The following is a 24,368-nucleotide window of genomic DNA, read 5'->3' as shown; positions in this document are numbered from 1 at the left end:
CAAATACAGTTGAATTTATTTTGCTGTATATTCTTTTCTGTATCTTTCTTCACCTTCATCTCATTCCTTGCTTCTGAATGTTGAAAGATAGACATGTCAAACCCTTCACCTGTAAGTCAACATCAGAAAGTATTTTAGAAGACTCTGAGACACCTTTCCTATTTTGTTTGTCATTTCACATCTCCTACTACTCTGTAAGAAACATAGCATTCCTCAGGTATAATAAATAGTTTTCTAGCGCTCCCTCTCTTTATAAGTGCAGAGTTGTGAAGTTTAATAAATACTAAACTAAAGCTTCTGCTTTTTGAAGACTTGAATTTTCAATTTCAGGGTCTGTCCAAATTTCATTGGATAAACTACAGTGCAACACACATCTTGGGCCTTAAGTGTTTAGAAGAGGTCAAGGTAATTCTGATTTCTGCTATCGTACTTTCTCCTGTCTTTTTTTTGTTGTTGTTGTAGTTGTTGTTTTTTAAACAGACTGCAGGAATCAGGCAATATCCAGCAATACCAACACTGCGGGCCTTAAGTGTTTAGAAGAGGTCAAGGTAATTCAGATTTCTGCTATCGTACTTTCTCCTGTCCTTTTTTTTTTGTTGTTGTTGTCATTTGTTGTAGTTGTTTGTTGTTGTTTGTTGTTGTAGTTTTGTTGTTGTTGTTTTTAAACAGACTGCAGGAATCTGGCAATATCCAGCAATATCAACATTGATGCTGGCTGCTTTGTGGCTGTTTCTATTTGAGCTCTCCTCAGGTGCTTGTTCAAACCCTCTTTAGTGCTAATACCTGCTTCTTTGGCATAGTTTCTGGCTGCTTCCCAAGCTTCAAACTTGTCCTGAGTGAGAATGAGCACCTGATGTGGCAGACTCTGATCACATGGCATTAGTGACAACTTTGTTTGCTTGGGACTCTCTCCAATATATTAACTGCTTTTCACCTAGGTGAAGTTTTTAATCTGCCTTCCCCAAACTGTCAGGATTTGAGGTGGAACATCATTAATCCTCTGAGTTTACCAGCAGGTTCTTCTGAACCCAGATAGATGCTCCCTTCTATGCTTTGAATATTAGGGTGAAATGTATTCAAATGTATTCCTAGAGCATTACACTACTAAATTTATTGATCATTACACACACAAAAGCAGAAACAGACACACATAGACACTCTTACTTGGCTTGCTCTAATCAACTGCATCAGGTTGTTCCTGCCTTCCTGGCCTTCCCCTTCCAAGGGAGCTCCACTGGAATCTGATGCTCATCGCTGGTACTCCAAAGATAATTTGACAACTGCTTTTCAGGCCTTAGGCACATTTCATACGCCTTGCTGTTTCTCAAAGACAACTAGGCAGTTTTTATATAACAACCCACTCCCTGCATCTACAGATGCAAAAACCAGCAGGAGTAAGAAAACAATCTTCCATATCCTGCAGTTTACATTTTCTCCCCAACCCCCATCAGATATTGTATTCTTTAGCTAACAATCCTACTACAGATTTATGGTAAAATCACCATTAAGACAAGTCAAGATGAAAGCAAACGCATTTATTTGTTTATGCATGGGAAGCAGACAGCAATGTTATAGAAGTTCATACAAACCTGTTTACAGGTGATAAAAAGGCAGGAAAACCATGCCTAATATCAAGAAGACATCCAAAAGGCCCTCCAGAATGTGTAACAAGTTGTACAAACACATAGTCGAGGTCTGAGGACATTTACAGGAGTGCACTTCACATTAGAAAGCATGCTTGCTTTTCTGTTTCATCTTCACTTATGGCCCTTCTGAATTTTCAGACAGCTTAAAATAATTCTCTAGCCCTGCCTCCAATTCTTTCTTGATGCAGTCAAGATGGATGTTTCCGTTTTCCTTTTCCCTTTTCCCCTTTCCTTTCCCTTTCCCTTTCCCTTTCCCTTTCCCTTTCCCCTTCTCACTGGCTGACTCCTCCTGCTTTTAAGGCATTGCTATTCCCTGGGCACAGCCAAGGCACAGCAGAAGGAGGTACTTGACCCGGCCAGCCACTCCCACAGCTGCACCCCGAACAGCTGGCTGGTGCACCCCAAACAGCTGGCTGAACAGAACCCCACCAATGAGCAGGGTAATGCTCAAAGCCTCTTGCCATGCACATCATGAACCCATGATGTCATATCCCCTCATATCCCCTGAGATCAAAGGGAATACTAATTAAGTTTTATTCAAACCTCAGTGGGTTGGAGAGATGGGCAGAGAAGAACCTTCTGAAACTCAACGAGAGCCAACGCAAGGTCCTGCAGCTGAGGAAGAATGAGCCCCAGGCTGGGGGCTGATCCTAATGGCAAACAGCTCTTCAAAGAAGGACCTGGTGATGCTGGTCCATCGAGCCACCAGCACCCCTGTGCCCAGGAAGGCCAATGGTATCCTAGGGTGCATTAGGAAGAGCAATGCCAGCAAATCAGGGGAAGTTGTCCTGCCCCTCTGCTCAGCCCTGGTGAGGCCGTATCTGGAGTGCGGTGTCCGGTGCTGGGCTCCTCAGTACAAGAGAAGTATGGAGCGCCTGGAATGGTCCAGCAGGGAGGATGAGAGGGCTGGAGCAACTCTCTTACAAGGAAAGGCTGCGGGAGCTGGGCCTGCTTGGCCTCGAGAAGAGACGGCTGAGAGGGGGATTCATCAATGCCTATCAGTATCTGAAAGGAGGGTGCCACGGTGTTGGAGCCAGGCTCAGCTCGGTGGGGCTGAGCAATGGACAGGAGACGACGGGCAGAGACCGTGCACGGGAAATTCCACCTGAACGTGAGGATGAACTTCTTCACTGTGCGAGTGACTGAGCACCGGAGCAGACTGCCCGAGAGGCCGTGGAGTATCCGTCACTGGAAATACTCAATAAACGTCTCCACGCAATCCTGCGCCATGCGCTCCAGGACGACCCTGCCTGAGCAGAGAGCTCGGGCCGATATCACCGAGCTCCCTGCCAACCTGACCCGTCCCGTGACTCACTGATTCCCAGTGGCGGGACAGCAGCACGACGTCACCGAGCGCCCGGAGGCGACGCCCCGCGATCTCCCGCGCTTTCCGCCCCTCCCCTTCCCGGCCCGGCCCGGCCCCAGCTCCGCGTCCCGGCGCGACCCCTCCCTGCCCGCACCGCCCGACCGCGGCTCCGGCCAATCCCGCCCGGGCTGCCGGAGCCGCCCGCCAATCAGAGCGCTCCGCCGCGCCTGCCTCCCGCCCCCGGCGCGGCGGCGCACCAATGACACGCGAGGAGACAAACCCCCATTGAGGGGCGGTTGAGCCGCCGCTCCCCGCTGCCCGCCTCGCCCCGAGCCGCCGGGACGTCAAAGGGAGGCAGGGCCAATCGGGGGCGAGGCTCCGTGCGCCGCGGCCAATGGGAGCGCGGCTGGCGTTGCGGCCCCGCCCCTCGCTCCCCCGCCGGCGGCGCGGCCGGCGCTCCCCCTTCCTCCCTCTCCTTCCCTCTCGCAGCAATGGCGGCGACGGAGCAGGAGCAGTTCTACGCCCTCCTCGGCAACCTGCTCAGCCCGGACAATGCGGTCCGCAAGCAGGCCGAGGTAACGGGGCCGCCGCGTCCGCGGCCGCCGAGACGGCCTGTCAGACCCGCCGGGCCTCGCTGGAGGGCGGGCGGGAGGGAGGAAGGGAGGGGGGCAGGGAGGCGGCGGGGCCGGGCGAGCCCCACGTGTGAGCAGCGGCACCAGCTGCCGCCGGGGCGGCCCGGGCCTTGCCCCGCTGGGAGCGGCGGCGCCGGGCGGTGGCGGCCGTTTTGCCTGGCGGGCGCAGGGCCCGCGCCGGCCCCTGGCCCGTGAGGGGCGAAGGGTCCCGTTACTCCCCCCGGCGCCCGCCCCGGCGTGTCCGGCGCCGCTGCCGCCCCTCGAGGCCGCCCCCGCCGTGGCCCGTGTGGGACCGTCGCCAGGGCTGCTTGTCCCCGTTGGCCGTGGCTGGCTCCGCCTGAGCCGCCCGGCGTGACGGAGCGCGGCCCCGGTGGCGGCAGCGGCGTGTGGGGGGCCGGCTCCCGGTGGCTCGGGAGCGGAGGCGGCTCCCGAAGGAGGTCAGAGCGGGTGCCTGGCGCGATGGAAGCGCTGCTGTGTGCGCTCCCTCCGTGCCCCCGCCCCGGCCCGGCCGGCAGGAGCGGGACCGAGGTCCTTCTCTGCTGCCACACAGGAGTTTGGTTTTTTAACTTTTCGGCCCCGTATGTGTTCAAGTGTTTCGTCAGCTAAGAAGTATTTCACCCAAAAGAAGTGTTTTTCAATATGCTGAGTTTCTCTTGTTATCAGCAAAAAGTTTTCAGACATGTTGTTTCAGCTGAAATTCTTTGTGGCGGCTAAGCCACGTTAATTCTTTCTCTCTGTCATGCTTAAGGCTCCATTGTCAAGCCTGGTGGGGAATCTCTCCCGTTGAATTAAATACCAGCGTCTAGGTTTAGCATGAATTGCCGCTGCATGGCTGCATCGGGTCTTTTATCGCTCTCATCACTCCAGCGGTCAGCAGAGTTCAGCGCATTGTTTGGGGAAGAATAAAAACCATTCTTCCTGATGCTGCAGTGAAAATTCCTCAAATATGAATCCAGAGTGAGAAGGAGGGGTGGCATACATTTTTAGAAAGCCAGTGAAGTTCGGTATTGATAACTGCACTTTTCTAGAGAGTCAGCAAGAATTATTCTCACATTCCTGAACATAGAGCTGCAGTGGAGGCCATTCCCTGGGAGCTGAATTTCTTTCTCTTCTCAATTGCCTACATATAACATAAAAGCATTTCTAAAAAAATTTGAACTTTGTTGGAGTTGTAACAAAGCAAGTTCGTTGTGCACCTGTGTCACAATGCCTATGAAATAAAACATTGGTAAGAACTCTAAAGCTTAGATTCTTAAAACTGGTATATTTTGCCAGAAATTTGCTTGAAACTGAATTGGAGTTCTTTTTACTCTTCATAAGTAAGTATGTATTTATTTATTACATATGCACTGTGGTCAATCAGAATAAGAAATCCTAATTGGCATGATAGATACCAAGCTTTTCAAGTCTGTTAGTTTCCTATAAAGATACAAGGAATAATATAACTTTTTACTTATTTGCACTGAATTTGTCATTAGTTTCTGAATATTTCCAAGGTGTGCTGCAAATTATTTTATGGTTTAGGATCCTTCAGAGTGGAAGGGTCCTCAGGAGGTCTGCCATCTCAAAGCAGTGTCAGCTATCAGGTCAGATCAGGTCAGTGGGGGCTTTGTCCTGCTGACTCTTGAAAACCTCTAAGAATGGAGACTGCACAAGCTCTTTGAGTTACTCACTCCTGCTTGACTTGTCCTCATTAGGACAGAGAGATCTGGGCCTCTTCCAGTCTGAACCTCCTTTTTGCAATTTAAGCCTGTTTCTCATTTTTCCACCGTGCATGGCTGTGAAGAACCCCACTTGGTCTTTGTGGTGGGTTAATGAACTTTCACCTAGAAACACAAATCTGTCTCTACAGTGTAGCTAGACTGACGTAAGTTGTATATTCCTTGAAGTATAAAAGTATTGCATAACCTTTAAAATACCTGCTTCCTAAAATCATACAGGACTCATACTTGGTTTTAAACATTGGCATAGTCCAATCAGTTTTTTTAAGTGTACTTACTGTTGGAAGGTATTATTGAATACATAAAGGATTCAAATAAGTGCAGATAAATTGAATAGCAGGTTTTCATTTTTGTCTAGTGAAAACCAGTCAGAATGAGAAATGGATAAGCAGGGAACTAAGCAGGTTATTCCAAATAGGTCTGGATATTGAAATGAGAATGAGGGGTGTTCAGATCCAGACTGGACATAATAGAGATGTAGAGTCATATCCTGTTTGGGAGGATTGTAGTAAAAGACGTTTTAAAAAAAAGGGTGAGGAAGAAAGCCTGATGACTCCAAACTGAGTAGATGTGTACAGTCTGCTCTTGTGAGACTCCACTGGAGTACTGTGTCTACCTGTGGGCCCTTACACAAGAAGGACATGGGCCTGTTGAAGTGGGTCCAGGGGAGGCTCACAGAGATGGTCAGAGGGTCTGAACAGCTCTCCTGTGAAAGGCAGGCTGAGACAGGTGGGGTTGTTCAGCCTGGAGAAGACTGGAGGCACCTCAGAGCAGCCTTCAAGTACCTAAAGGGGACCTGCAGGAAAGGTGGAGAGGGGCTTTTACAAAGGCATGCAGTGAGAGGACAAGGGGCAATGTCTTTAAACTTGAGGAGGGCAGGTTTAGATTAGATACATGGAGTAAATTCTTTGTTGTGGGGGTGTTGAGGCACTGGAACAGGCTGTCCAGGAAAGCTATAATGCCCCATTCTTGGAAGTATTTAAGTCTAGGGTGGATGGGGCTTTGAGTAACCTAGTCTAGTGGAAGGTATCCCTGCCCATGGCAGAGGGTTTGGAACTGGATGGTCCTTAATGTCCCTTCCAGCCCAAAACATTCTGTGATTATGTGTATGAGGTAGCATGCTCCTGACTTAACCTGACTACTTGGCTGGAATCTGGTTGGTTTATTTTACCATCCATCATGGAATGTTGTCTGTTGAGTATAAAAACCTGCCTTCTTACTTGTTTGTCTGTCTTCTAATAGAAAAACTTATATTTACTTTGTTTTAGTGATTTTATGCTCTTTTTAAAAATGCATTTCTCAGGTTTGGGAAAACATGAGTAGCAAGTGTAGATGATAGATACTTTCTTGCACATGTTAGGAAAGTTGGTCATGGTGTGTGAGAAATTTGTACTTCTGCATAAGATAACTGGGGAACTAATTGTAAAGGTAAGGAATACAGTAAGATGTAGCAGGATCCAGCTACATAGTTAGAGTTTAGGCAAGACTGGTAGTAAGATGGATAAGGCCAGCAAAGAAGTCTCCCACCAGCCCAGAGGGAAGGTTCTGTGTTTGGCCATGTATTCCCTGTGCCCCTTGGCTTTAGCATCCTTTGAATCCAGTTTAAGAATTGACAGAGTTATACCATTGAACAACTGCTTAGGTTGCTGCCATTTTTAGTGAGTTAAACAAACAACTCAAAATAGAATTTTATGATTATCAGAATTGACATGAGGGAAGCCAGCCTTTACTGTGCTTCAGCTGTCTGTGAAAGTGTAACAAGTCCGTGCTGGGCCTGGCTTTAGGGAACCACTGTGTTTCTGTATTAGTTTTTGGATTTGTAGATAATAGTGCAGTATAAATATATGCATTCATGGAAGAGGTTAACCTGACAAAGACTTTCTATTCTGACCCTAAACCTCATTTAATTTTGCAGCCTTCATGAAATGATTAGATTAAATGCAGGGATTCATTGGGGATTCAGTCTCATTGACTGTGAGTGTATGTTGGCAACTAGAGAGAATATGAAATGCAGATTCACTTTTTGAAGAAGGCCTACTAGGAAGGAGGTACAGAAAGGAAGGAAGATTATGTCTAATATCAAAACTGCTTAGTTGACAACAGCAGGTATCCTGTCAAGGTGTGTAAGAGTTTGTTACAGTACTGGAAGGAGCTACTGCAGAGTTGGAAATAGGAAGTAGCGAGACAGAGAACTGATAGAAATGAACCTGAGCTTTGCAGAATAGGCTCATTCCTTGAGTTCAGGATGGGATAATGAATATTTGGAAAGGGTGAAGTAATTAATCTTCAAGATTGTCAACAAAAAGTAACTCAGAGTTACTAAGTATAGAACTATTTCTGGATGTTTTGAGGGGTTGCTATTTAGCTTGTGATTCTGCTGCTCCTACCTACATAGGTTTAATTTTTTTTTAATGGTTTCAAAATGCACCCATATACCATGTTTTGGATAGCAAAAGTTGTTTTGCTGTGTTTTCACTTTAGTTTCTAAGTAACAATATAATTTAAAAAGGAGACATGTATAAAATGCATGCTGGAAGCATGTAAAAGAATGTGATTGAACTTACTAAATCTCATTTTGTTAAGAGGGTTTTCCTAAGGAGGAGACTAACTAGCTTCTCTTTCTGAAATTTAGGCAGGAGTTTAGAAATATGACATTCTTATTCAGAACGTGTGATTTGGACTTGTGGCTGCCACATAACATTGTAGAAGTTTTAAAAAGGTTCAAAACCAGAACTGATCCAATTTTTGGACTATACATTTTTCTGTGCTTGGTCTCAGGCTTCCAAAGTTCTTAATTCTTTGATATGATAAAAGCTATGATGAATTCCCAGTAGGACATGTTTGGTGTATGTTGTATTTTTGTGAGTTTTTGTTCTATTTGTATTTTGTAACTAATCTCCTAAGTGGCCAGTCGTGCATATGTAGATCATTCCAATATGGCAGAGCTTACCAGATCACTAAGATTTTACTCTTAATTTTAAAATAGGTCATACATTTTTATTCTGATAAGTTTAATTTCTTTTTTCTGTTGTGTTATTTTTTTTTTAATTGGATGGATACTGATGTTGTTTTAAAAGGTGAGTGAGTTCATATTGATGCTTAACACATGCTTTCTAATAAATGTTTACAATAAGCTGCATCTCTTTTTCTGCAGGAGACCTATGAGACTATTCCAGGCCCATCAAAGATCACTTACCTGCTGCAGGCAATCAGGAACAATGCTACTCCCGAGGAGGTATGGCTCTGTAACCTTGGATTTGTGCACATTTTCAGGGGGACTTGGAGAAGAGGGGAAGAAATCAGTGCTGATCATTTTGGGATAAATAAGCAAGTTTGGTGTTAACTGAAGCATCTTCATTTACTGCACATTTGTAGAGGGATCACTCTTCCTCTTGATTGCTGCATGCCCAATTCACTAGCTGACACTTTGTGGTGCAAGATATTTAGTTTCAGGAATAGTTTTTTCATAAGTGACTGCTTGAGTTTCCATTGTTTTCTGTTGTGTGCTTTGATTAATGAGAGTTATTTTCCATTAAATGTATAATTGATATGTGACTTACTGTCATGTTTCTTCAAGTTACAGTTGAGAAGTGATTTCTACTTGGAGTCCTGTGCCTAAACATATTAATCTTGTGTGTTGTCCAAAACTTAGAGTCCTTCTTAAGTCATCTGGCAATATTATGGAATGAGTGGAGAGTAGTCCTAAGAATTATACATTTTTTTTAATCTGGGCATAAAGTAAGGGTGCCTTTTAGTTACTCCTTAGTTTTGTAAGGCTCACAATTTTAGCAATCAGTTTAAGTACTTACTAGTAAAACTATTCACTTGGATATGCAGAGCAAGGAATTACTAAACTGTCAAGATATTACAAATTCTAGAGTCACTTAAACTATTTCTGAAGAATGTTAGAAGAGCACAAGTGTGCTTTTTCTCTATGGATAACAGTCTCTTCTGGCAGACTATTCAATTTAGAGTTAGCTGCCATTTGTGCTTTTTAATGCTAAGAAAGTATCAGTTTACTCGTACTGATGCTTATCAATCTACAATATTGTGTTCTTCTGGCAAATTCCTTCAATATTATACTAGCAACTGGTTGCATGAGGTGTCTAGTTTTTCTTTTTGCTCCTCTGAGATTTAAATGATAGAAAACTGTAGAGCAGTGCTACTACAAAGTATAAATAAATACTTGTTTCATGTGTTTGCTGATTTTATTCCCTTCACATCAGCTAAGGAAATCGCCCAGTGTAAATCTTAGGAATCTTGCCAATGACTTGGATTCTGACTTGCAAAGTACAAAAAAAACTTTTCACCTATAGAAGTTACTCTTGCCAAAGACATCAAAGGCTGACATTTGTTGAATATCTTGACGTTTAACTTTACCAATGGATTAATCAAAGAAAGGTTTAAATGTTAGCTCTTACCATAAGTAAGCATTAGGTGCTGGACTCAAAAAATCCTGATTAATAAAACCTACAACCTCTTCCCTGTAAATCCAGCTGCTTAGTAGACTAATTAGAGCCTAAGTGAAGTAATCCCCATGCTCAACCTAAACGCTGCATATAAACACTGCACATGCTGGGAAGCATTCTGTGCATGTTTAATAGGGTGCTGGTATCAACAGGTAGTTTCTGCATAGTTTTATAGAAATCCAAATGCTGAGCAGAATATTGCATGTCACCAGTGGATAGAGCTTTGGGCCTGGTATGTGTCCTCTGAGCACATTGAATGTACCAGTGCCACCAAACACAGGATGCTGGAAGGAGCTTCAGAACTTTGAACATGCCTTGTCCAGGCTGTGTGAAAGCTGGGTTCAGATCCCTCTTCATCTTGAAGCCTTTGTATTGCTTTACCTCCTTGCAGGAAAACTAGGCTGAAGAAAGTACCCCATCCTGTTTGCATGAGTTGGGTATCTGTGTTGTAGACAGTACAAGGTTTGTAGGACTATTCAGACAGCAATTGTGGAAGTCCTGTCTCTGCAGCCCAGTAGTTTTGGCATTTAAATGGAGAAACAGGGATGCAGATTGTGCTCCTGAGTACCCCTTGTATTTGACATAGAAAATGCTGTTAAGCTGGGTTTGGAATAACTCTTTTGACTAACTGTGTAACAGGTTTTCTCCTAACCAGATGCTTAAACTCTGGAAATATTCACTTCTTTCCTCTGTTCTTATTTCATACTTTCCTAATAGCAAAGTGACACTGTCACAGAAGTGGAGGGAAGCATCTGACTTAGCAGTTAGAACACTTCTGTGCCAGGTGATGTGCATGTTTGTACACCTCAGTCTGAGGAGGGGCTTGTCCTTACTTCCTGCTCTTGTAGTCTCACTGTTAGGAAATTAAGACTACTTTCTATGCAACTGCATTTTAAAGAGATGTGCAGAAAGGTGATATATATTCACAGTTGAATAGATTGATTTTATTTATAGGACTTAAATATTTTAGGCTGTTACTTTGCAGTTTTGATTTTCCACCTAAGTCTTTGAGAGGAGCAGAAGTTCTGCATTTTCCCCTGCATTTGTTTTTTCTTGGTTAACTCTGGATTGGCAGGTTTTGATTGTGTCCTAATTTACAGATGACTAGTAAAATAACAAATGCTCTGTAAAACTGTTTCTGCTGTACTCACAGCCTTCTGGAGGGCCCTGACCTCTCCCAGACCTCTGTCCATATTGTCACATGAAGGGATGCATTTCTTAGTTGAAGACTGCTTTGGACAGTTGAAGACTGTTGTGGACAGCTTCCTGTTTAGCCTTTTGGAAGAAAGGCAGCCCAAGGATGCACCACAGATCTGCTTTTGAGTTGTCTTTGGATCTTGGGCACTCTGTGCTTTGAATTCCACACAGGACTAGATCTCTGAATGACAATGTGGAAGTCCATCTTTGAACCATGTGCTGAATGTTCTTTACTTCCATCCCTGCATGTTTTCCTCCTTGAGGACTTGAACAATAAAACAAAAGTAAAATTCAGTGTGACAGTGCTACACAAGATAGTCAATCTTTTTCTTATTAAATATTAAGAGTTATGTGGATGCTTTGAATATCAGTGGAGAGCATGGCATCCCTGATTGCTGTTCATAATTCTGCTGCTGCCCTGCTCAGCAAACTGATTTTCTTCTTGTGCTTTATTTCCATCATCCCTAAAATACTAAAACATTTTCAACACACTATAAATTCTACTAATCAGAAGCAGTATGTTGAAATTTGAGTATTATGACTGCTTTTTATATTAATAACTGTAGCACTTTAGTTGTATGTGAGCATCTCAGTAATTTAGACATGCAGAAGACCCAATGCTGGGAAAAATGTGCTCTCTTTGTGCTTCATTGGCAGCTGGAATTTCTTCTTTGGGGATGTACATTTTATATTGTTCCTCTCCTCATTAAAAGCTATTGCTACTAAATTGCAGAATTTTAAAATGCTTATTTAAGTACATATTTTGAAATACTTAAAAGAACCTTTGGGGTGTGTGTGAAAAATACATATATTCTTTCTTAGACTAGAAGAAATAGGGCTGGAGGTGCCATTAATTCAGCCATGTTTGTCATAATTAAATTGACAATGATAGTTTTCCTATGTAAGTGAGTATCTGCCGAGGAAAATATGCCATTTTTATTATTAGAAGTCAGTAGCTCATTTGTCAGTCCTTAAAACACTTCAATTTACTTTAGAGATTTTGGGGATTGTTTTTTTCCTAAGCTAGTAACTGTAACCAGGAGATAATTCGTGTAGTGCTGGTCTTGTGTCTTTCTGTATGCCTTACTACTGGCGTTTTTACTTTGCAATCAGTATTAGAATACTGTTTATCAGTATTCTAATATTTTAAATTCTTCAGAGTTGGAAATTCTTATCCTTGTTTTCATAAAGCATGTAGTCTTCACCTCTGTTGCCTGTCCATCCACCTGTTAGTACTTCATGAAAGAATATCATATAATACGAGTTCAGTCATTATCAGGTGTCAGGAAATCCTCACTGAAACACAATGCCTTGAGTAAGGGAAAACAACACCAGAGTTTGTGCCCTGTTTAGTTCCAGTGAACTTGCTCCTCACTCAAGGCATTTCTATGTAAGTTTACCGTACTAACAAGGAAAAATTTAATCTTTCTCAATATTGGTGCTCCAAAGGATGGGAGAAGGAAATATACCATTATATTGCAGTACCATGAAAGTTTTTGGACACGTTGTTAGTGAGACTCCCACAGGCAGTGGGGGAAGAACATCCTTCTGAACTCACATTCCCCATATTGCAGCCTATTGCTAGAGAATCTTGGCTTCTAATGGGAACTACAGCACAGGTGGGCACTGGGACTGTTCACCTGCTGCCTTCCTTACATCTGCTAGGGAAGAGCTAATCCTACATAGTAGTGGCCTTAGTCCCCGCTGGAGATGGTGAGGAGGAGATAAGGAATGATAAAGAGTTGGGTCCAGTTCTACTCCTTTCCTTCTCCTGGTACAGAGACACTTTGTGTGCCCTACCTTTAGCTGTACAGAAGAGAGATGGGTACTTTAGAAAAATACAGTGAGTTTGGAGACTGCAGAACACAAGAATAGCATCTTGGGTGATGTTTTAGCAATACCTGGTATTTACAGGGTATGTTAGAAGTTGACACTTTGCAGCAGTTTATGTTTCACATCTACAGGTTATGCCATAGTAACATTATTGAGAAATTGGAATTGATTACTTTTGCTGCTCATTGAACAGTTTTGAATTTCAAAGGCTTATAAATGAAACTGTCATTCATGTGCACATTAAATAAGAATATCAGGAAAAATTGAGTTTGGATTATTTTTTATGAGAATTTAACACAGATAAGGTTTTGTTACATGTGTTAAACTTTAAAAGTTTGGGTGTGTCCTTTAATTTCTGTGTGTCCTTAAACACCAGTTGGTGAATATTCTATTAAGTTATTCAGACAGTTTCATGTAAAAGTTTGGGTGTGTCCTTTAATTTCTGTGTGTCCTTAAACACCAGTTGGTGAACATTCTATTAAGTTATCCAGTTTCATTTGTCTTTTTGCCTTTACTGCATGTGTTGCTCTGTTAATTTTGAATTCCTGTATTTTTTTTTGCTTCTGGTTCTTGTACAATTGTAATGCATATGGATATGTAAATGTTACTGTTGTAAAATAGGTGTACGCATACAGGATACAAGACTGTGATATGTGAGTTTTAGGTTCCTATGCTTAAGTTCAAGTTTAAAGGAAAAAGTTTCATCACAGGCCTGCAAAACACTGAAAGCTTTGTTTTGATTTGGCTTTGGGTTAGTTGTTTGAGAATGTGAAGGAGGGTTAACAGGTTAATTATCTGACAAAACTGCCCCAATAAGTCACTTTTTAATCCAGAAAAACCTGTCTGGATTATATTGACTTCATTAGGTCATTTAAAATAGAAAGATTTTTCAATAGCGCAGCTAAGTTGCCACAAAATATTTCTGAAGTTCAGCTATAGAAAAAACCTGAATACCTGAGTACTGTCATTATTTCTTTGAAGGGCTGTAATTGTCAGAAACGTGATTGTCAGCTGATGTTTCTTTACTATGAATTTTTTTCAGTATCATAATTGTCATCTGTTGCTTGAGAGGTATTCCATTCACCAAAGAAGTCTCCACACTGGAAGTATCATTTGGAAGCATGATGTCCATGTTCCCTTGTAGGAGCATGATTACCATGTCAAACACTTTAACACACACACACTTCTCCTTCACAGGCTCGGCAGATGGCAGCTGTCCTTCTGCGCCGCCTGTTGTCATCTGCGTTTGAAGAAGTTTATCCAGCTCTGTCACCTGAGGATCAGACGTCAGTCAAGAGTGAATTGCTGCTCTTCATCCAGTTAGAAGTGCAGTCCACTATGAGAAAGAAAATATGTGACATAGTCGCTGAATTGGCCAGGAATTTAATAGGTACTTTATTTGTAGAGGTTGATACTGCAGTAAAATGTTTATGTATTGATTGTGGTTGTATTTGTATCTCTTGTTCTCTAGTCCTACTCAGGCGTTGGCACATGATGTGCTAACTGATTCCATGGCTTATAATAGAACCTAATATTTGTTTACACTATCCTTGACCAGATGAAAATAAGATTCTTAAACGCTGCTTTTTAAATTGCTCAAGTTTAGGTGAGATTGTATTAAGGTTTATAAATCCAGTTTTGTGTAAATTGTCATTAATTGTGCTGAACAATGCATCAGTTTCTTTTCTGAGTGCTGCTATATAGCAGTAAACCGAGATCATCTTCTGTTATGGAGTGTTTGTAGATTAAACATTTTGCAATATTTTACATTGTGACTTAGGCGCATCTTCACATCAGGGAGTCAGTGATGACTGGTTTTCCTGCACCACTGATATCTCACCATTCTGAAGTTTGCATATCCTAAAACTTTGTTGTGTTAAATGTAGATGAAGATGGTAACAACCAGTGGCCAGAAGTTCTGAAATTCTTATTTGACTCTGTCAGCTCTCAGAATGTGGGACTGCGTGAGGCTGCTCTGCATATTTTCTGGTAAGCTGCATTTTTGTAGGATAGCCTAATCATGTCTGAAAATGAAAGAAAAACTGTCACAATGTAATTAACTAGCAATCATATTTATTTCATTTATTTTCTTGTATTGTGGCTTACTTAACTGAAACATGTACAGTTACAGTCTGTATCTTAAACAGTGGATAAGTTTGAATTAGTAGTTTAACCGTAACTTGTATGAATTTTTATTAATGTTTTGGTCTTATCCTTAGGAATTTTCCTGGGATTTTTGGGAATCAACAGCAACACTATTTGGATGTCATTAAGAGAATGCTGGTTCAGTGTATGCAAGATCAGGAGCATCCCTCAGTAAGACCTTTATGATCTTTTGGGACTTTAGTATGTTCTGAGCATAGAAACTCAGTGCAGTGGTCTCAAACATAAATGTTAAACCATAGATTTCAACCAGAGAATTGCATTACCTGAAAATGATGTACACACAGAGTTTTGACTATGCCTGCTGCAAAACAAAGGCTCAGACCCCTTTGTGGTCCTAAAGCTGACTGACTGCTCATATCTGCATTGTTTAGGCCCAGATTCTTCCCTAGTTATGCTTGGAGAAAACCAGTTGCAGTGGCCCCAGGCAGATGGGGTTTTAGCTAGCAGCACTGAGGGGTCAGAAACTCCATGTTAAAGTCTCTTTCTGGCCTTTGTGTCAAACAGTGTAAGTCTGTCGTGTCTCTACATACAGTATCTGTATGTATATGGTGCATGGTATGTCTCAAAATTCTGAATATATAACAGCTCCTTGAACTGTTTGTGCATGTTTTGCTCTAAGGGTGTGTAAGCAAGCCTTGCTTTTCTGGAAGGCTTCAGATTAATTGATTTGTGCAGAGAATTGTACTTTGAAAATGTTTCTCTTGTTATGGAAAATGCTGGGCAAGGATAGAAAACCCTGCTGTGATATATGGGTTCAGTTTGCTGCTCCCCCAAGGATTACTTTTTCTGACCTTTGAAAGTAGACTGAATAACATTTTCTAAAGTACCACAAGTCATGCCTTTAAAGAGGAATGTCTTAAACACTTAGATCACACTTCTTGAAAAATGAGACTGACACTTGCATGCACATTTGAAGTTTTGATAGAAGTTGAAAACAATAGGGTTTTTTCCTCTTTTCTTTCATTAAATGAAAACTACTAAAAGAAAAAGCAAAACTAGGGACTACTTGCCATCTCTTAAGATAAACTTTTTGTATGGTAGACAATGTAGATGCTGTACACTTTACCTTAATTTGAAGTAAAATTTAAAATCCCATGTTGGAAACTAACAGTAGCATGTTTCAGTACTAGTTTCCCACATTTATTTCTTCAATCATGTCTTTTAGATCAAGACTTTGTCTGCTAGAGCTGCAGCTGCATTTGTGCTTGCTAATGAGCTCAATGCTCCCCTTCTTAAACATTTTGCAGACTTGCTACCTGGAATCTTGCAGGTAAGAAACCAAACAAGTTACACTTAGTGTGCCATTACTGTCTCTATTGACTATATACAAATGTAAGTTATTGGTCTGTGAATTGGTGAATTTTTGCTGAGACCTGAATTAACTGACCCTTTTAGCCAGACAGCAGTTGCCAGCAAGATGAAGTGGAGACTAATAAGGAATTTTGCAAATAGAGGGTAATTGATAGGGTTTCAAGGAAAGTAGCTCAGTGCTGATCATCTTAAGCAGTGTTACAGAGATAAATGCGTTAAAATTCTTTGTAAGGTATATAGGTCAAAATCATACAGCTTTTAAATTAACCATGATATTGAAATACAAATATGGGCTACCCTGAGATTTGAAGTAATCTGTGATTGGGGATTTCATGGACTTGTGATATCCTGTACCTCTTCACTTTAGAGGAAAGCAGAGAATTATTCTGAACATAGATTCTCAGACTGAGAACAAAAGTCTGTAGAAATTATCTTTATTGTTTGATAAATTAGGAAATTGCAAAAAAATGCTATTTTAAGCTTCATGTAGTTTCTGAGGCTGGATTAGATCTCTTGGATGGATGAGTTTGAGCAAAAGTTGAAATTCTAGTGTAAGGTTATCTATGTTTGCAGAGAAGCCTATTGTAAACCAAACCAGAGACAGAAATGGTTTCAGCTCTGAAGGATGAAAAATTCACAGTACACTTCCCTTTCTATATCAAGAAACAGTGGAAGCAACTTAGTACCTATGATAACACAGGAAGTGAACTTCTGGTGATTTTAAATTAGGCTAAATTTACATTAAAGACAGACTTGTCACTGCACTCAGAACAGCGGGTTCTTGTTGACAGTGTGAGCTGTAAACTGCCTGTGCTTTGTGGCAAGCTGAAGAAAAATTTTGCCAAATCTACTGGCATCTGCAACTGATGGAATTCTGCTTGATCTTAAATGCAAACTGAGAGGAATTTATCCAAATCATCTGAACTTGAAAATGGGCTCTAGTGTGTATAAGTTTTTTGGTATTGAGGTCTCTATTTGGTGGTTAGTCCCTGTCCATGCCTTTGTCAATAACAATTTTGTTGTTTAGAAGTTGTAGCTGCCTGAGAGGACCTTGGCTACTTACAGTACTGTGTACGTGGGGGCAAGGCAGGGTTTAGGGTGGTCATACCATTTGTCTTGATGTGTGGCACTTAAATAGTGTGTGGGTTTTAGATTTTGGGCTAATAGCCCACTCTGTGTGCTATAACTTTCAATGCTACTCTTACACTACTTAGACACTGTAGCAACACATGCACTTGGCTCACATTTTCAAGCTTTCTTTTGCTAATATAGAGCACAGAGCTGTGCTATGAAATCTGTCTTTTTAACATAGTTACTGCAAGAAGAACTAGATTTTCTGGCTGTGGTAACACAAGATGGATATGAATATCCGAGTTTATAAATAGGAATGTGTTAGAATAGTGGTGAGTGACCTTTGGAGACAGTTGGATGCTTTTTTGTTGCTGTTGAAATTAATTTTGTTGAAACACTGACATGGTAGAAAAACTAAAAATAAAATTCTGACTTGGCATGTCAGTCCTTTCGGTACAAGATCTATAATGGTAACGCTGGAAGGTGAACTTTCAAAACTGACAGTTGAAACTTTTACCCAAAGATTTCTGTTGCAAAGTCAGGCAAAAGCAAATAGAACTTCATTGAAGTTCTTTGAACGTTGTTTCATACTACAGAAAAGTGCTTTTGCCTTTTAGGACCCACTTTTTACTTTGAGAAGGTGAACTTTCAAAACTGACAGTTGAAACTTTTACCCAAAGATTTCTGTTGCAAAGGAAGGCAAAAGCAAACAGAACTTCATTGACTTCCTTGAATGTTGTTTGATACTACAGAAAAGTCCTTTTGCCTTTTAGGGCCCACTTTTCACTTTGACCTGCTTTTTTCAGAAAACCACTCTTGCTTTAAAAGCAAGAGTGCAACTGTCAGAGTTGCAATTGATATAAAATACAGTTTTGCAGAAAATTCCAGTACATATTATTGTCCTTTGAGAGAATCAGAGTGTTATAGCTATTAGACCAAAAGGCCTTAACTGTGACAGATTTTTTTTTTCCCAGAACATTTCTGGTACTAGAAGATGCTGCTTCTGTTTTGAAAGTGTGGGTTATATAAGTGCCATTATCAAAAATATTGCATTATAGAATTAAATATTACAAATTATTTAGTTACTTCAAAAAATGTTTCAACATTAGGAAGACATTAAATTCTTTGCTAATGAAAATTCCTTTCAAAATCTCAGAAGTTAGTGTAAAGACTTTTTCTTTGGAGCTTTGTTTCCTTCTGGATTCTAATACCATTGAGTAACAGTGTTCTGGTTTGGCAGTAAAATATCATCCTGATCAGTTAAAAGTAAGTTTTAAATTACTTTTCAGAATGTGGATATGGGTTAAGAAAGATAATTGCAAAAAGCTTGATTTCTTTTTCTCTTTTCCATGTCTGTGACTGAAGGCTGAAAGGTCTGCTTTAATTTGGTGGCTCTGGAGGGATGTCTGGAAAAAACCTCTTTAATCTTGTGGTTCTTGGTGTTTATAAGCATAACTTATTCAAAACTTTTCTCACATAACAGGCAAAAAGGAAGTTAGGCTCATTTTCCTTCTTTCAGGCAGAGTTGCTTCCTTTTAAATGGATTTTGAAGTTGTCATAACCCAGTGGTTTTGCATGTTGGAGCCTCTGATGCGTGACCTTAATTCTTTCTGATTGTCTGCAGTGTTAGATTTGAACATATTGTGAGCCATAACTTAGTTGCAGAAAACTTGTAGTTTTGGATGCTGCATAGTATCCTGTTATGGACTTAGGCACACAGGTCACCATAGTAGGGTCTGGCTCTGGGATCCTGCTGAAAGTTGGAGTGAAGGCTTCTGATTAATTGTGTTCTATTAGTTCTCAGGTTAGAGCTTGAGCTGGTACCTCCAGAGAGGGACCCCTACCCCAATTCATGTCTCTCATTTGTACGTGTGCCACTGATGGCCCAGTCCCCAGCCACTTCTGGTTGGTGGTCTCTTGATTTCTCACTGGTTTTCACTGTTGCAGAACCGACCTGGTGAAGTTACTTCATTCTCTTGGAATTGTCTGCTTGATTCTTATCTTCTTGTATCTGCTTGTATCTGCTGGAATCAGCTAGTTCATTGTTAGAAGCATTAGCTTTAACAAAAAGTTTACTCTGGTCAGTTCTTGTGGCCTCAGGCTTTGGCTGCTTAGCTACTAATACTAAATGAGACCGTTCAGAGAAACAAGAATATAATTAATGAAATTCCTTCTGTAACACTGGTCCTATTCATGATGTTGTTTGTTTTTATTTAATCTTATCTCCATCTTATCTTTTTATAGGCTCTAAATGATTCCTGCTACCAAAATGATGATTCTGTTCTGAAATCCCTTGTAGAAATTGCAGATTCTGTTCCTAAGTATTTACGACCACATTTAGAAGCTACTTTGCAGCTAACCCTGAAGGTAAAGCTAGGAATGTTTTTTTAAGAATCACTTTTTCCACCCCAAAATCTCTGTTCTAACCATTTCCTCTAATCTTTTGGGTTGTAGTTGTGTGCAGATGCCAGTCTCAGTAACATGCAGCGTCAGTTGGCACTTGAAGTAATTGTGGCCTTGTCAGAAACTGCTGCTGCTATGCTGAGGAGGCATACAAATATTATTGCACAAGCCAGTAAGTATTTTCCTCATTTTCTTTGTTGAAACAGTCTTCTTTTACAGTATTAAATTGAGTTTGCTGTTGGTCAATGGCAAAACCACATCTAACTGAGTTTGCTGGTGTGCATAGCTTAAGAAAATTCAGTTCAGTGTCACCTAGTGGAGTAATCCTCTTCCTATTATAACTCTTCATAAATTAATCCGTACAGTGGACTCTTATTAGATGTTTCCAAGGAAAACTACTTGCATGCTTTTCAGCTGGCTTTGGAAAATTTTACTGTAACAAAAAACCAGTATTTAGTTCTGAAGTTCTACGTTTGGAGTTTGGTATGTAGGCCAGATACTCTGTGGTGCTGGCAGGTCAAGACTGAAGGAATTCAGCATGCATGTTGAGCAGCAGTGGCGAGTTAAAGCTGTGAATTAAAAAAATCAGATGCTGGGATAAATACATAGAAATAATCTAATTAGTCTATTTAACATACAGGTGGTAAAGTCTTTAAAGAGGCACTTTTAAAATCATGCATTATTATTTGAAATGCTAAAAATAAATGTCTTCTGGGCAGCTCCAGCATCAGTGCTGTTTGCACTGGTGTTTCTTTGCCTTTTAAACCTTTTCCTTGACTAGATCAGGGCCCTGGCACAGCAGTGTAGCCTGCTTTTCCCTCCCTGTCACACTTGTGTTTGTCCAAATTCTTGCTTGTTTTCTGAAACTTGCATAAAAGGTAACTTTTGCTGTGTGCTCAGCTCAAAAATGCTACAATTTTTCTGTGCTCAGCATGAGGAAAGCTGTATAGACGTCTCTAAAATTATAAAACTTCTGTTGGAAAATGTTGCAAACTGGATCTGCTTGGCTTAAAGTGTTAAAAATATTGATGAGAAGTCTTGTTTGCTAGTAGAATAGATTTTTAAAGAGGTTCTTTAGAACATATTTTGGCGTCTGTAAATTTTCAGAACACTCTATTTTCACTCCTGTAGCTTGTTGGAATTATTAATGCTTGACACTTGCTGACCCCACATCATTATTACAAGCTTCATACTTGTTCAGGAGAGAAGTACCTCTTACCACTTTAGAATGTACTCCTATTATTTTGAGTTGCTAGTTGCTGTTTAGGAATGAAATGCTTCTATTAAGATGAAGCACCATATGGGAAAGAAATGCCTTTCATTTGCAATTCATTGTAAAATTAGTCTTATTATTAATGTATCATTAAGGAAAAGACATTTATTTTGCAGAACTGGTAAAGGAGTTGTGTTCAGGGAATGATAAAAAGGTAGCAAAAAAGGACTGCTTTTGTCTTGGCTTTGTATCTTAGTTTAAAAGGCTTTCTGTTTTCATTCAACTGAGAAGTTGCTCGATTACCTGATACAACTAGAACTGGGACTTGGGCAAAATTGTCATCTTGTGCTGGTTTTACTGAGCACAGTGCTGGTTTAGGAGTGTGTGTCCTCTGTGCCAGTTAGCTGCTCTGGAGTCCACTTAGATTAAGACTTCCCTTCTTGAGCTCACAGGATTGCAGAGAGTTTTATTGCTCTGATAAGAAGCAGGCTTAGTGGGCTCATGCTTAACTTGTTTGTAAGAGTCTACATATTAGCAGTAATTAAATTTTGAGGGCTTGTTGGGACAATGTTGAAATTTCTATGCACACTCTACATTTTTTTAAAAACTCTGTGAAATTACATTTACTGGCAGCCACATTCATGCAAAACATTAAGAAGAAGCAAGAAATTGTAGGTTCTAGATAAAATGATGGCCGGAGCGTGTTGGATGAGTGTGTTCTCAGCCTTTTTTGTTAGTAGCAACAAACACTGACATGACTTTTTGGAGCCACAGAGCATTTGTGCTAGATGATGTTTGTCTTCTGTATTCCTTATATTTTGTGACAATCCATGGTTCTGCTGTGTGTACTTCTGTGTGTCTGTGTCTGATAATCTTCTGGACTGTAATACTCTGGCTGTTTTTGAGGTCTAATCAGTGTTTAGAAATCTGACATGTCGGCATCATGCTAGAGAGACCATAGTGTGTGTTGATAGTACATAAGAGCCCTCTGGAGGTTTTTGTAGCCATAGAGTATTTTCTATCTCAAAATACATACATCAAGCAAATAAATCCATAATTTGATATTTTTTTGATACGTGATCTACAGTGCTATCAGTAAGCAATATTTTTTTCTGTCATCAGTTGACTAGAAGTTTCTCCTTTGTCCAGATATGTGGTGGTGAGTTTGCTTAGGGTGTTGTCTCTGTGGTAGATCACAGTAGTGTGGGTGTATTATGAAATTCAGCAGTTGCAGTATACTTGATCAGTTCCAGCAAATCTCACTAGCAGCATGAACAGTTACTAGATGCCTGCTAGTCTTTCACGTAGGTTGCTGAAAAGGGCAGTTACCTGTGGTAGCTGTCTTCAAGATGTGTGGTAGGCTGTGCTAAAAAGATGGTTGAAGGTCAAACGTTGAGTGTTTGGCTGAAACGTTTTGTCTCCAGGTCAAAGTGAAACTTTGTTGCATAAATGATACTAAATTCAAACTGCTCTAAGTGATTGGTATGTAGTACAGACTAAAGAAGTGCTTAAGAGACCCTTACTTTGCTCTGGAAGTGCAAGGTAGACTTTTCACCCCTCCTGCTTCTGAAGGGCACAGCAACTGGTAGACTTAGAGCAGACAAACTATTGTGCTCCTTCCTCCTGTGAGAGCTGGTAAGAGTAGCTGATGCTTATTGCATAGTAGTTTAATGCTGTGATAGAGAATGCGTAATATTCTCTATAAAGTCTTAGAATGAGAAGAATGGACAGTCTGCAGAGGTAGAAGAAGAAAACTGGTGGATTGTAATGTGCAAGATATGTTCATTATACAAAAGAAAAATTTGCATTAGGTGGGAAAAAGGAAATCTCAAGTTCTAAACCATGGCCTCATTGTAAGAGAAAAGCTTTATGCTAAGCGACCACTGTATAAATAGATAACAAAATTTATTTTGCTAATAAAACTAAGGGTTCAGTAGTATTCTTTCTTAATTAATAGTCTCTTTCATTAGTAAATGTTCGAAAGATGATGTCAGAGTTTCAGAAAAATTAAGGAAGTATATCAGAGTTCTCAAGGTATTTAATACTGTTTTTAACTCTTTCATGAATATAGACTTTATTAAGGAATTTGCTTTTTATAATTGTCATGATCTACGAAAAATTTTTGAGTTTTGGTAAGTTATACACAAGATTTTTACTCTCAGTTTGAATGTTCTGGAAATACTTCTGTGGCAGTCAGTTCTGGATTATTGGCTAATGCAGTTTGACAGACCTGACCATCTGCTACTGGAAGAAAAGCTGGTTTTCTTCAAAAATTTTTGAAATGAGAAAACTTGAAATTCATACTTTTTATTTGAGAATCTATTTTAAGAGATCAGACTGAGTTTAAAGCTGTTTTTTTTCAGTTCCTCAGATGTTAGCAATGATGGTTGACTTGGAAGAAGATGAAGATTGGGCAAATGCAGATGAGCTTGCAGATGATGATTTTGACAGGTAATTATGAAACCAGTTGTTTCAATGTTTTATCAAGGCTGTGACTAAAGGCACATTTAAAGTGCAGAATGCAAATGCCTGTAGTGCATTACTTTTTCTTTATTCAAATAACTATTGTAATTCTGTTCCTTCAGTCATGAGCAGTTTATATGTAGGTTACTTAGGCAGTGTTCAGCAAGGAAGTAAATTATTTCAGCTTTCATATTTGCTATAATTAGACAAGTTGCATGTCCCCATGTTTGCTGTTCTGTACTGTTGTAGCTTTTCAAAGCCTTTAGCTTTTGTTTTTTCTGTCATTTATATTACTCAGTTCAGAAGTCAGTGCCTCCTAATCCTCTAAATTGAAGGCTAATCCTGAAGTTAGCTGGAAGCCATGTTGAAACATATTGACCTGTTTAATTATCCACAACCAATGTCTTTGTATTTTTCTGTATCTATGCCCTTGAAAATGTGTTATTTTCAAAAAAAGATGACTTTGGAAGGATGTCATCATGATGGCAGAATTCCTTGTTGGATTTCACCTAGTCCAAAAATACTACAATTTTGCTATTATTTTACATCCCTTGGTATGGCTAACAATAGCTTATCTTGTTGTGTGTTAGGCAAGAAAGATCTAAATATGTCCAGTCATTTGGATTTGCTTATTCCTACATGCTTTGTAGCTTGCTCCAACTTTTTACATTTACTCTTGTCCAGCTGCTGTTAGAGTGAAGTGGAAGAAAGCAGAAATAGGTGTAGGAGGTAACTATCTCCACACTTCTATGAAGACATGGATGTTAATTTACCAGTCTAGACACTTCTTTGACATACCTGGCTCATCCAGACTCAGAACAAATTAGTGTTTTGAGACAATTTATCTCAGAACACTTAGAGATCTTCATAGGAAAATAGACCATAGAAGAGATGTTTGTTCATTTACCCTGAGCTGTAAAGCAGCTTCTAATGGATA

The 24,368-nt window shown here is 40.4% G+C and overlaps 1 protein-coding gene across 1 annotated transcript in view; it reads left to right on the top strand.

Annotated features, from left to right (window-relative positions):
- The first annotated feature begins 3,366 nt into the window (after nt 1–3,366).
- IPO5 (importin 5) overlaps nt 3,367–24,368 on the top strand; it is a 42,034-nt gene continuing 21,032 nt past the window's right edge. The window contains exons 1-9 of the mRNA XM_039730437.1: nt 3,367–3,527; nt 8,460–8,540; nt 14,002–14,194; nt 14,691–14,793; nt 15,024–15,120; nt 16,136–16,240; nt 19,597–19,719; nt 19,807–19,927; nt 23,332–23,419. Coding sequence (XP_039586371.1) covers nt 3,444–3,527; nt 8,460–8,540; nt 14,002–14,194; nt 14,691–14,793; nt 15,024–15,120; nt 16,136–16,240; nt 19,597–19,719; nt 19,807–19,927; nt 23,332–23,419 — 995 coding nt within the window. The 5' untranslated portion in view covers nt 3,367–3,443. The remainder of the gene's footprint in view (nt 3,528–8,459; nt 8,541–14,001; nt 14,195–14,690; nt 14,794–15,023; nt 15,121–16,135; nt 16,241–19,596; nt 19,720–19,806; nt 19,928–23,331; nt 23,420–24,368) is intronic.

Source organism: Passer montanus, unplaced genomic scaffold (genome assembly GCF_014805655.1).
Source record: "Passer montanus isolate IOZ18808 unplaced genomic scaffold, ASM1480565v1 scaffold72, whole genome shotgun sequence".
NCBI classification, from domain to species: Eukaryota; Metazoa; Chordata; class Aves; order Passeriformes; family Passeridae; genus Passer; species Passer montanus.
This window is presented reverse-complemented; position numbering and strand designations above follow the sequence as displayed.